This window comes from Glycine soja, chromosome 4, assembly GCF_004193775.1.
Source record: "Glycine soja cultivar W05 chromosome 4, ASM419377v2, whole genome shotgun sequence".
NCBI classification, from domain to species: domain Eukaryota; kingdom Viridiplantae; phylum Streptophyta; class Magnoliopsida; order Fabales; family Fabaceae; genus Glycine; species Glycine soja.
This window is the reverse complement of record NC_041005.1, coordinates 49961476-49974986: the sequence shown is the minus strand read 5'-3', so window position 1 is coordinate 49974986 and position 13511 is coordinate 49961476. Positions and strand designations below refer to the sequence as shown.

General features: G+C 34.1%; 2 protein-coding genes across 4 annotated transcripts; both read right to left on the bottom strand.

Annotated features, from left to right (window-relative positions):
- LOC114410293 (CLP protease regulatory subunit CLPX1, mitochondrial-like) lies at positions 1-5438 on the bottom strand. Its single transcript, XM_028374179.1, has 15 exons — positions 4758-5438; positions 4590-4654; positions 4389-4495; positions 3954-4033; positions 3483-3533; positions 2947-3021; positions 2778-2855; positions 2542-2598; positions 2152-2222; positions 1956-2055; positions 1750-1854; positions 1347-1409; positions 943-1065; positions 443-595; positions 1-353 (listed from the first exon to the last, which is right to left on the bottom strand). The coding sequence occupies exons 1-15, from the start codon at positions 5133-5135 to the stop codon at positions 285-287; spliced, it is 1575 nt and encodes a 524-aa protein (XP_028229980.1). The 5' UTR covers positions 5136-5438; the 3' UTR covers positions 1-284.
- A 219-nt stretch (positions 5439-5657) lies between these two features.
- LOC114410291 (protein DEFECTIVE IN MERISTEM SILENCING 3) lies at positions 5658-11659 on the bottom strand. 3 transcript variants are annotated; one of them, XM_028374177.1, is made up of 8 exons: positions 11453-11659; positions 10065-10211; positions 9774-9888; positions 9022-9241; positions 8539-8730; positions 8116-8436; positions 7284-7509; positions 5658-6392 (listed from the first exon to the last, which is right to left on the bottom strand). In XM_028374177.1, the coding sequence occupies exons 1-8, from the start codon at positions 11486-11488 to the stop codon at positions 6318-6320; spliced, it is 1332 nt and encodes a 443-aa protein (XP_028229978.1). In that variant the 5' UTR covers positions 11489-11659; the 3' UTR covers positions 5658-6317. The 3 variants fall into 3 exon arrangements, with proteins under 3 accessions (XP_028229978.1, XP_028229977.1, XP_028229979.1); XM_028374176.1 differs by having other exon boundaries at positions 5660-6392; positions 9022-9259; positions 11453-11658; XM_028374178.1 differs by lacking the exon at positions 5658-6392 and adding an exon at positions 6421-6916 and having other exon boundaries at positions 9022-9259; positions 11453-11656.
- Positions 11660-13511: the final 1852 nt, after the last annotated feature.

Here is a 13511-nt window from a genome sequence, read left to right as displayed (position 1 = left end):
AGGAACAAAACCAGGAATAAAATGAACCCGAATCATTTAACAATACACATTTTTGGTTCTTTAAATAATGCCACTCAACATTTACATAACGAATCAGGTACTGCACACTTATAAGAAGTATGTGGCATTTAGTTTACCTCACTATGATTTGTGCAAAAGCAACCACGGAGTTTACCGTGGAAACTACATTGATTGATGGTACATTGATTTCAAGCCCAAGCCACATAAGCCAAATGTATCAACTATATGTACAAAGACAACTGTAATAAATAATTTGCAACAAGTTACATGCTGGCAACAATGGAAGGAAGTTCCGTATCTGCTTCATTATCTGCGGCTGATGCCTCCATGGTCTATGTGCACAAACAAAAGCATGAGCATGATTAGGAATGATTTGATAGCCGCAGAAAGAAAATTCATGTATCCCACAAATTATACACACCTCTGAATCATTTTTCTGCTCCGAAAGATATCGATCCAATGCATCCTTACCATAAAGGATTTTAGCCCCTCTCCCACGCCCCTCACCTCCAACAGCCTCTTCATCAACAACAACAGCATCTATAACATCATCGCCTGTTCTAATATCAGGAATCTGCACAAAAAGTTCAACAAGCTAAGCTAAACAATCTACACATTTCATGATGCAGTACAATCCAATAAACCCAATTCCTAATGAACAGAAAAAGATCATGGTTTAGGAGGTACTTGTTTCAGTTTCAAAAGTCGTCTATTCTCTAAATAATATTAATAATAATAACAGAGGTTAACTAATAACTAGCATGTAGGTGGATGCCAAGACCCAAAGCTTAAAGATTGCCCAGTGTCACTAAGTTTTACTGTCTTTAATGTTATGCACCCTCTCTGATCCTACAAGACACCTGCATGCCATGTCATACACTATGAACAAATTATTTATCCAAAAGAAAATTTATAGCATACCTCATACATGGCATCTACCAACACATTTTCTAATATTGATCGTAATCCCCGAGCACCAGTATTTTTAGATATTGCCTTTCTGGCAATTGATCTTAGAGCGTTTTCTGTAAAATGTAGCTTTACCTGAGAAAAATTACATCAAATTGTTGTTAGAACAGCCATTTCAATCCCAACAAAGCCTATTATAGCCATTCAAAATCCAATCAAGCAACTGATTCCCCTATTCCTTATAATTACAATGAACAAATAAGAAATAATTTATAAGTGGAAAGGCCCATAAACTTAATGCGCTAAGGTTTTGCGTCAATATGCAGTATCACACCAATTATTGTATCTTCTCATTGGAGAGAAAACATGTTACCTGTAAAATATCAGGAAATAAAAGGAGGCTGGTAAAAACTTACCCCATTCATTTGGAACATCTTCTTGTATTGCTTCCCAAGAGCATTCTTTGGTTCTGTGAGGACCTATAGAAAGTTAAAATCATTAATGGCATTACGTAGCAAGAAAAATGGCCTTGTAAAGTTTAAAAATAAAGCACTATTAAAGACATTTTTAAATAAACCACACAATTTAATTTACAGGTGAAATAAAAGAAAAAAATTCAAAATAATGCCAGATGCTCGTGAAAAAGCCAGTCCTTCTGACTTTCTCACCATTTGTCATTCAATTATTTAATCAATCAATATATACCTAATCCACTACATGGATACATCATTCAGTTGTGAACACAGCCAAATGAGAAAAGCATTACAGATACATTTTTTCTGAGCGACCAAGTTGAATTGTTACACACATGAAGCCTACCTGAATGAGTTGATTTTCAGTTAAAGCTGACAAACTGACAAGGATAGGAAACCTCCCAACAAATTCAGGTATTAAACCATATGCAACAAGATCACTACTTTCAACCTGCCAAATAATAATTTTAAAAAATGTAAAGATCCAAGTTGAATCTAGTTGGGTTAGTAAAAGCCAGGCTATCCTTACAAGATCTGCCTCATGAAACTTACAGTTTGTAATAAAGATGATGCCACAGCAGCTTCTGTGACTTTACCAGTCCTCATGTTTGCACGTATAGGCGCCCCAAATCCAATAGAAGAATCATGACGGCTGAAAGGGAACCAAAAGTTACTAGTTACATACAGAAACACCACAGACTCCATAATATTAATATCACTACTATTAAATTTTCAAGATTTGTGCAACCTTTCTGAGATTGTTTTCTCTAAGTCAACAAAGGCTCCTCCACAAATGAAAAGTATATTCTTTGTGTCAATCTGTGAAGAGACACAGATGGCACAACAGCTATAAATAAAATGTTAACAACAGATGTCTCTTACGTAACAGTATACCCAAAATGAAATTCAACCAAGCCAGAGTGCATATATACACAAACATGTAAACAGACTGGAGAATGAAGAGAAAAAAAGAACAAGAAACATCAGTTAAGCTCTCTCAAAGGTTTAAAATAAACAACACTCTTAAATATTGAAATGTGATTGCACCCATGTACCAGCACCATAAATATATCTGATAATCCCTACAAGCACATAAATAGCTGAAATTGTAAGGCACCAAAGACTAATGTACACATACCTGAATATTGTCACCCCTAGGATGCTTTCGGGCTCCCTTCTCAGGAACATTGACAACCTTGATTGGAAAAAATGCAACAGGATCAATATAAAATGAATTGCTAAAAATACAGAATTAGAAAAATAACCAGGTGCTTTAATTATGCTTCACTTTGCTACTCCAACATCATTTTAGTAGCAGTTTCACAAAACTATATCCAATAGCTTTCAGTGTTGATCATTATGAAAAGAACTAACCGTCCCCTCAAGCATCTTTAGTAATGCCTGCTGAACACCTTCACCAGAAACATCTCTACTGATATTAAGGCTCTCAGCCTGAAATGTAAAGAGTAGATGTAGAAAACAGCAGACATATATTTGGTTTTGAAATTTGACAGATGGGGAAAAAGTCAAAACAGGGAGGAACCTTTTTAGTAATCTTGTCAACTTCATCAATGTAAACAATGCCTTGCTGTGCAGCTGCAACATTATAATCTGCAACCTGGAAATAAACTCATGCAATGCTTGATTCAGACTACAGTTTGTGATGCTATGTTTGTTAATTTATGATTCTTTCATCAACTTGCAACCAGTCCATCTCACAAAAGAAGCAATCAAATTTTATAAGATCAATAAACCATGGAGAAAACGATACTTTGAAGATATAAGAAACTAATTCCCAATAACAAAGAAAATTTTGCAAAAGCATGCATAAGTACCATCAGGCACTATATACTATGTTCAAATCATAAAAGTACAAGAACTGAAACCGTATGATCTACTGAAGGTTGAATCACAAATCAAACCCCTTAAACCCAGCTTACGCTCCACTTCTCATTAATAAAGCTTTGAAACATTAACCCTCTAAGATTGGACACAGAATCATTGATCTTGTTTAATCTAAAGATACCCAAATTACTATTTTGTATTAAAAACACAGTCAGTATTCATCAGAGTATTTACCATGAGGAGCTTGTATAATATGGATTCTACATCCTCTCCAACATAACCTGCCTGTTTGAAGGTGACACTGAGGTTAGACATGTGACATAAACATGGCTTCCACAGAACAAAAATTAAGATGAAAACATTTTTGAAAGATGATTATAATCACAGGAGAAAAGGAAAGAAAATGATTCCCAAAGTACCTTCAGGGCACTTTGAATTTGATAATGAAATGTTTTGGATATAATCTCAATTTCTCTGTTCATTATTTGCATAAAACGTTTACACCTTTTGATAACATAAGATTATAGGATTGCAGAATATGTCTTTCATGCTGAAAAGTTACAACTTACACACGAGCTTTACAAGTTTTTCAAAAGAATAAAGCCTCCAAACAAAAGCATTTTTTCCCCTGTTCCCACCTTACTATTTTTCTTTTATTTTAGGAGATGAAAAAACAGAAAACAAAAATAAAGCTCACAAACTTGCCTGAGTGAGTGAAGTTGCATCTGCAATAACAAAGGGAACATTTACAAACCGAGCCAAAGTTTTGGCAAGTAATGTCTTCCCTGTCCTTGAAACAGCATCAAAGAAAAACAAGTTACACTAGAAACAAGGCATTAATGATTGTTCAAAGAAATGATATAAAAAGCAAAAGGTCCCAAACTGGTCCCCCAACTCAACCTCAATTATTAAAAAAAAATGATTTCATGGTAGAAAATAGCTATATAACCAAAGGGCTCAGCACAAAATTTTAACATATTGGTGCAACTGACTGAGAAACTACATGACTGAGAATCATCTATTCTCCACTCACTCAAGCAATTTGTTATTCCAAAAATGGAAGCATCATATCATACATTATACAAAAACTAGACGAATATAAACACTAAACACCCAACCAGAAGGCAAAAACTGATTTACCTGATCCTGTTGGCCCCATTAGAAGGATATTGCTTTTCTCAAGTTCAACTCTATCATCATCAACAGCATCAGTCTTCACATTATTATTATCTGAATCTCCTGCAGGCCTAACATTCCAAATAGTAAGAACACGTGAAAATCAGTCAATACCTACATACAATCAACATAGTTAAAAGCTCAGTAGAGAATAATAACACTAACCACTTGGACGAAGAGGTTTCATTAAATATCCTCTTGTAGTGATTATAAACCGCCACAGAAAGCACCTGATAAACACAATGGAACCACAAATAAGGACAACAAAAACAACACCAAAACTCAGAAACAAAAGTGTCAAAAAAGGATAAAAATTGAGAATTTGAGGCACACCTTCTTTGCCCTCTCTTGTCCAATAACGAATTTGTCTAGCCCCTTGCAAATCTCCTTTGGCGTAGGGAAACTGTTCCCCAAGTTGGAGCCACCCCAACATCCCTCTTTCGAATCGCCGGAATTCGGGGCGGCGCCGCCGCCGGCGACATCGAAATTCGAATTCCCGGGGCGAACGACAATCCCGCCGCCGGACCAGACTTCGGGTGGGTCCCCCAACGAGGAAACGACGTTGTAGCCTCTCCGAACCCCGAAGCCAGCGCGTGGCGGGCACCCAGAGTCACCGGCGCGTGTGAAGTTGAAGACCAAGTGCCTGAAGTGGGAAAGTGCGAGGGTCGCTGTTTCCTTGTAACTGCCAGGCTTCAATCGAAACACAAGCATGGTTGGGGTAAGATGTTGAACTGGAAGGTTAAGATGTTTGGGGTGTGAGGAGAATCGAAGAAGAGATAGAAAAGGACATTTGATTTAGGGGTAGGTAGTGTTGAGGTTGCCGGAATAGGTGATTTGATTATTTTGATGATGATGCTGTTGTGAGTAAAACGCCACGCCACTCTACCGAACCTCCTCAAATTGTTATTCGTTTCGACACACTAAAAAACACTTTCAGAAAGTGAAGTGAACGATCACAGGTTGACAAAATAGACTAAGATACCTCTCCCTGAAATGGAATCGATTATTTTCTTTAGGATAAAATAAATCACCATCTTATAAATATCTTTTCAATTTCAAAGATTTTTTTTCTCTTCTTCAATTACTATTTTTATTTTTTGTTGCATTTTCAATTTGGATATAAATTAATTTTATAAAATAAAAATCAAAACAAAAAAACTACATAGAGATATTTGTTGTGTTAAAAAAATGTTTATGATGTGTATAACTCACTTTATATTTTATATGTTAAAATTATAAAAATAACTAATACTTTAGCCATTACACAGCATAAATACTTATTTTAGACATTTGAGGAAGGAAAACAACTTGCAGAAAAGATTTGTTCCTGGACACTCTCTTTCTTTTAGCCTTCTCTTTTCTCTCACCGTGTTGCTCTCAATCCTTTCTATATTTGTTCTAACATTTTTCAGAAGCTCTCGTAAATTTTATAACAGTTTTGACCTATTTCGGGAGGCACATCATTGTCCCTCCAATTACATGTTCAACCTGCTAATGCTTTTTCTCCCTTACACTTGCTCCCATTTGAGGCGTAGCTTGCTTTTAGGTAGGTATTTGCGATGACAAAATAGTGAAATACCTACCAATTATTTCTCATCAACACAAGTTTACATTTCTCTTGTCTTCTCTTAAACCATACTAGATTAAGAAACCTCTCTTTTCCTTCCCTTCTTTGGACCACACTCAGCTTATGGATTATTGGACTAAACGTAACACAACCTCTAATCTAATAGCCGAATCAAGTACTGGAAAATATATCCAATCCAGTATACTTTTGTAACCTTGTCCTCTCGTTTTGGTATATTAAACTCATCCATTTTTATCAAATCGATGTTATTCGATCTAATTTTTCTTGAAAATATTTTTGCCCACTTGAAATTATTCAGACATCAATTAAACAATCCACAGATTCCCCAGCGAAGAAGAAAGAAAGAAGGGGGATAGGGGGGGCCTTCGATCCTCCAGAAACTGCAGAAAAAAATGAAAAACGAAGGGCTACAGTTAAATGAATTTTTTAAAACTAAAAGCGGAAAAAAATGAGTTAACAGAGATGTACAATATTCACAGCCTCTAATCAACACTCAATACATGAGTACGAAGAGCTAACAGATACACAAGGAACCAAGAAAAAGGTTGTCCTAGCCTGTATGTCTGGTCTAGAAACCAAGCAAACTGAAAGGTAAATCTTATACCGGTGTCATGAAGGCTAATCTGATTTTGCTTTACAGCAAAACTTGGAAGAAAAACAAAGTCTTAAACTGGAGAGGTCTCCAGCTTCAAAAATCAATGTGCTTGTTTTACTATCCAAAATTTATCTTCCAATTTAAGAAATCAAAATGAGAAAATTCTCATTCCAGAGCCAGATTACAAAATGGATAACTACAAGCTCAAGAACAAAAACAAAGTTGCCAGCCACAGGCTCTCTTCTTCATTGTATGCTGTCAGCCATGATTCAATCATCTACAAGCAAATCTGTCAGGAGCAGTCTGAGCCTGATGATGCCATTAAATTAAAGAAACATTACAACAGTTAAAGTCAGATATGAAATGCTCCCATCAATTGAAACCACTATGTGAACTAGATATTTGATAAGCTTGGAATTAGATAATTTAACATGTGCATGCATCAGTATTCAGTATGAGACTCTTTGTTGAAGTTAATAGTCAAAAACCATTGCTGAGTTTGATAGTATTTTAGAATATAATCATCCATCATTTCCTCAGAGAAAAAGGATCTTTAGTGCTCTTAGTAGAAGTAACTTAAACCATATTCTAAAACAATCCAAATAACTTGGGTGAGGTCAAAACAACATATGAATTAATCACCTAGGTTTAGAAATCCAATTTCCAGATAGATTACCTGAGTTGCATCTGATGAACTTTGTGCCAAAAACTTAAGATAATCAGCCTTCTTTTTATTGTAATTGAACCTCGTCGTGTCCAACAATATTTGTTCCCTTTTTAATTCCTCCATAATCTTTTCTTTCTTCCATTTGACATCCTTCAATTGTCTCTCAATTTCAATGTGGTGGTTATCAAGTCTCATTGATCTTTCTGGTCTGGGGAATCTCACATCAACATCTTCCCTGCACATTCCCCAGATTTTTTTAATTGACATATTTAATGATTGTATTCTTTTGAAAACAAATTACAGCATACAGCGTCTAAATTGAAGCTTAATTTTTTTAAAAAGAAAAAGGTTCTTTAAACAGATTTGAAAAACATAGAACAGTTCTTCATCAATAAACACAAAAAAATTATCAACTTTAGAACCTACAAAACCTTAAATTTACAAGATTTAATGATCATCTGTTGAGGTTCCATGTTGTGTGACAACATATCAAGACTGCATAGTTCATATCATGAATTTCTATACAAATTCTAGTAAAAGATTTAGATAATTGACATTGCTAGACCTCATTATGGATAGAATTTTACAGTTAATCCAGCTGAATCACCCAATATTAAGAAATAGAAAAGATTTATGTGGGATACAATTGCAAGAAAGGTTATTCTCTCGTCAATATCTTCAGTTTTCTTCTTAAAATGGAGAACACCAAAGTTATTCCCATTCCCAGGATGGCATAATTTAAGGTTTCAACCTGCCATATAATTCTCAAAAGATAAAGAGAGACAGAGAGATAAAATACACACATCATGTATAACTAAAAATCTGTCGTTCATACTCTTACCTATTGCCCAAAGAAAATACACCACAACTCCTAACCATTCCTCCATCTAAAGAAAGAGCTCCTTCACTTATGCAAGGAAGTGCTTGTATCATTTCAGCCCTTGTCTTATATACTTGTAGACGAGAAAAGAGATTATAAAACAGAGTTTCTCTGAGGCCATAACCGCTGGGAGTTACACAAAATAGGTTTGAGCTATCTAAATTAATCATATTCACTGCAAAACCAAGAAATCCAGATGGAAGCTCCCCATTGGGCAATCTTGGGATTAAAAAATCCAACTTCCGTTGTGCATCATTAACCACGTAATTACCAGCATAAGGCCTAAAACATACAAAATGAAACAAGTTAAAAAACAACAAACAAAACTAACTTATCCACAACCACAAATGAAAGGTATAAACACGAGACTTTTAGAAGGCATGCCTCAGATATTCAAGACATATCACTAGAAATCGACCATCCAAAGCCCTTCCAATAGAAGCACCTAGCCCATGAAGACCACAACTTTTATTTATGCAGCCTTCCATATCATACATTTCAAGAGCTTTAACCCCTTCATAAGTTTTGCAAACAATTGCCAGCATAGTCTCCACTCCTAGATACTCCGAGAAAAGTCTGCAATTCAAACAAGTACAGTGAAACTATCTGCATCTGTGCTTACATATTCATAGATATTAGCAACACCAACAAAAGCTTTATCCTACTAGGTGACGTTTGCTACATGGATCACATGACGACATTCGACTCGGTTAAAAACCAAATTTTCAGAGATATTAGCAATAAAGAGACATACGTTATTTTCCGTCCTCTTTAAAGATAATTCCACTGATACCGAAGAAAAGAGAAGTTATTACAGGTTTGATATAAGTGTGTGATTTGCCAGAATGAAAATATTGCCAAATATACCTGCTAAGATTGTCATCCTCAACTTTGCCCAGAGTAGCAACAATACCCACAACATCCTTTGTCAATGTAAGATGAGAAGCCTGAGCTCCATGACGAATCTTAAGCTGGCACAAAATACCAGCAGCAGATTTTTCATGCTGCAATATCTGTTTATTTACTTCCTCATCATTTGTAGGGTTGGGATTGTCCATATCACCAATTGTGGCCTTACTTGAAGACTCTGATTTCCCAATAGTAATTATGAATACAAAAAGAAAAACATAAATGATATTTGCTCTTCATTAGTAGATAATAACAAAATGGAATGAAAGATTACTTACACAAAAGAGAAACAACATTTAACAAATAAAAAATTGAAAGTTTATTACATCCTAAATTGCAAATGGCTACATTTGACATATGCACCTCAATTTTCAGTCTATACATATAGTAAGCTGTAATGTAATATGAATAATATCAACAGTTCTCCATTAACCTTATAACCAAAATCATGATGCTTAAATGAACAGATAAAACTAGTGCACCACCCTTCAGAATCCTCTGGAGACCAGAAAAAATATTACTGAACTGACATTTTACTTTGTTGTCATCAGAATACCTACTTTGTGATTGCATGCAACAATATAAAAGCTTACAACATTGGTTCAGTAAATACACCTTACAGAACAGGATCATAAATATTTTCATTATAAGTATCTTCTTGCCCACCTGCCAAACAGGCAAAAAATCCTTAAAATGCACAATAAATGTACCTTGCAAGTGAAGAATGGAGTCATCTAATTTGTTTTTTTCAGAGTTTAAATGATATAGGTTGTTCTCATGCTGCTTAATTTTTGTCCCTAACATACGTAGATCATCTTCCAGTTTCTGCAAGTATTACATGGGTATGAGGTAAGTTTGTATAAAGCATCATCACTCAATTGAAACCCAGAAACTCAACAGAACAATGCATCTGCCATAAAGTAAGATAATACAACTTGTTCTCACACAAAGAAGTAAGGTGAAATTAATTTAGTAACAAGCAATTAGTAGGGAAAAGCAACCTGGGAGTGTCGGAAGATGGATTGCACTTGTAGCATTTCTCCATTTTGCACACTTTCCTTTGCATCAACAGTGCCTTCATTCAAATCCACTGGCACCAGTGCTGAAGAAGCTCCTTGGATGGATAGTGGATTTGTATGAAGAGAATGCTGCACAAATGGAGCTTATTGACATTCATAAATACAGATTAATGCTTGCACAAATGAGCAATAGTCCAGTACTTGATTAGAGAGGGACAAGGGAGTTCCACCGCATAGAAAAAATATAGGTGTATGTGTGTAAGAGGTTTTCATAATATGAGTCTCTTCAAGAAAAAATGCAAGTATGAATTATGAAAAGGTGTTCTTTCAAAATCACGTGTCTATAATATATTCATGTAAAGATGCAAAATACTTATAAAAGTTTGTGTTCTATCATGAGAGTATATGTCTCTTTGAAGAGTTGTTTCTCCTCAGCAAAAAGGCATGAGTTGATATATGAAAGGATCCACTTTACTTGTAGATTCAAACCTGAAATTGCATAGTTTTTACACTCTATATGACTTCTATCCTTTCCTTGTGCAAAGAGAGAATTAAGAAAACATGTTATTATGTAAAATATCATTGTCTTGATTTTGGGTGTGCAATACTGCAAACCAAATCAAGGAAATTCCACTGTGTCCTAGAGGGCATTCATGATTACATCTTTGGCATCTAGTTTACAAAAGAGACTAGTGGAGACAAATCAAACATAAACATTAGTATATACATACGCCTTGAAGTCCTGCAGTACGCTTACGCTCTCTACTTTGTTACAAAATCATCACCACCAACAATGTGTGTTAAACAATTGGATATAGAAGTACAGAGCAATGCATGTGCTGTTCCGAATAACTGTAGGGCATTTAACCCAAATTGCATGAGGCAACCATTTCTTCTTATTATAAAATTTTTACTTGCTATCATGAAGAGCATGTTGGAAAAATGTTAACGACTAGCCAAAATCATGTTGAGTTTCAATTTCAAAAGAAGGTAAAAAGGAGAAAAATAGCTTCCACTATCAACGAGAATGCGAGTGGAAAAAATGCAGGTTACAAATGTGTCAGGAATTTAATTTTCTGGATTTGTTAGTATGGGCGAAGAATAATAATTATAATAATAATACTATACCCTAAAATAAAGTTAAAAGAGAGTGATTGATTAGAATTAAAATCGCGAGCTGCAGGACAAAAATCTCCGATCAATAATTATCTAAACCCTTGGGGAAAAGCCTAGAGTGTTGAAAAGATGCGATTAGGCCTCGGTCAAGCCGTAAGAAAAATAAAGAGGAAACTACGCGAGACAAACGACAAACACAGTGGTTTTATTTTGCATGGAGAGGGAAAATTAGAGGAGAATGCAGAGAGAGAGACCTTGTTGATGCCAGTGGGAGTGGGCGATTGAAACATGACTGAGTGAGTGAGTGAGTGCAGAGTGCAGAATAGAATAGAATGTGAAAATTGAGAAAGGAAGAAAAGGGGCAACAGCAACAGAATCTTCCTTTGTTCTCCTTCTATGCTTTCTCAATTTAGTTGCACTGTTGACTCAGCACTAACCAGCCACCTCCCCGGTTATATTCCAACTTCCAACTCCAAATAATATTCACTCATTCCTTTTTCTTTAAATAGTCATTTTTATATTTGCAGTATTCACAAATAGTGTTTAAAAGATAATAAAAAATTTAATTTTAATTTTCAAAAACTTAAAAAAAAAATACTATAAATTCATTCATCTATTAACTTCAATCCATTCACATCAAAGAAAGAGCCTATCTGACACATCCAAGGACTTATTTGTGAACATATTACACATTAAAGGATATAAATGACTATTTATAAAAAATATGATTTAACCTTATTTTTTTCCTTTTTTAATCATTACAAACATAACATTATCATAATCACTAAAAAAAAATAGGAAAACAAATATATATTAGAACAAACATAAACATAATATTGATTAAAAATTTAATTTTCTATTCATCTTTTGAGATAAATTTATAAATGCGGTACACATTCAAGATGAAAATGTTTATTTAGTCTTGTTTTTTTCATGTCCGTATGATGTATAACATTTAATATTGATAAAAAAAACATTAATATAACATTTATTTGTTTATTTGACTGAAGTAAAAATATACATACAAGATACAACATTTAATGTTATTAATTTTAATATTCATACAAATATGAAAATAAATAACATTTTATATAATATGACATAATTTTGTTATTAAATTAAAATTTTGGAAAAATAAAATTTTAAATATATATTAGCATAATATATAGAAATTGATAATATATACAAGTAAACTAGACTTGAAAAATCTCAATATTGCATTTAATATTATTAATATAATATTTATCAACGTGCGATGCACGAGTAGACGCACTTGAAAAATCTATATCATCTTATGCATCAGTGCTTGGCATCACTTAGGATCTTCGCACCACAATGAATTTGAGGAAAATAATCCCAAACAAGACGAGGAAAACTTATCATTGATTTATGTTTTGTATTTAATTATACATTTTGTAGTTTATTTTTTATATTTTGTCATTGAATGTCGCGTTATGTATCTATGACTATTTTAGTACGATTTCTTCTGTATTCTTTCATCCATCTATATTTATCAAGTTATTTATGAAAAGAAGTTTAGAAAATTGTTTTACTTCAACTCCTTAAAAATAAAATAAAAATAAAATAAATATCAAATTAATGACAAAAACAAGTTTATGTTGTACAGTAAAGATGCAAAAAATATTACATAATAAAAACTTATTTCTATTATGCACAAACACTCAACTACACAACAGAAACAAGTTAACAAGTTTTCTTGTGTTGTAGGTGGACATACACAACAAAAACTTATTTCTATTGTGTGGGCGTTTTTGTCAATATAAAATACCAATTATTGGGGGATTTAAATAAAACACTGAGAGGGATGTTAATATTTAAGCCCTAACAAAATGAAACCAGTTGAGATCAACGGGCTTGAGACTGGAGATTGTTGTCAGATTTTTGGGCTACGAGGGAAGGGGAGAAAAGGGTATTGCTATCGGCATTAACACTTTTGCTATTAGCACTACCATGGGGGTGTATTTTTGCTTTATTACGAAATTGTCTTTTATTCAAAAACATAATAAAATCATAATCCTGTTGCCTACCTAAGGGGGTGAAAACATAACAGGACAACGGAAATATAATTTCATTCCACGAGTGTGTAACGAAATCATATTTCTGTTACACAAGTGACCATAGCAACTCCCGGGAGAAAAAGATGAAGAACATGTTTGCTCATATATTGGGCTTTGGACGGCTCATAGAAAGGAGAGAATAACTCATTTGAACCACAACAACATTTAAACTCAATCTACTAATCTAATACTAGCCTACTTAATTGAATTTAATCCAAAATACATCAAAATTAAA

Bases quoted from the DNA above. Each gene is read 5' to 3' on its own strand.
- LOC114410291 (XM_028374176.1), bottom strand. From the start codon at position 11,488: ATGTTTCAATCGCCCACTCCCACTGGCATCAACAAG. The intron at 8,731-9,021 runs GTATATTTGGCA...TTTGAATTGCAG, and splicing joins GAGGATGACAATCTTAGCAG to ACTTTTCTCGGAGTATCTAG. The intron at 7,510-8,115 runs GTAAGAGTATGA...GGGAATGTGCAG, and splicing joins GTATTTTCTTTGGGCAATAG to GGAAGATGTTGATGTGAGAT.
- LOC114410293 (XM_028374179.1), bottom strand. From the start codon at position 5,135: ATGCTTGTGTTTCGATTGAAGCCTGGCAGTTACAAGGAAACAGCGACC. The intron at 2,599-2,777 runs GTTAGTTCTTTT...TTTCCAATCAAG, and splicing joins TAAAGATGCTTGAGGGGACG to GTTGTCAATGTTCCTGAGAA. The intron at 1,410-1,749 runs GTAGGCTTCATG...AACTTTCTATAG, and splicing joins CTGAAAATCAACTCATTCAG to GTCCTCACAGAACCAAAGAA.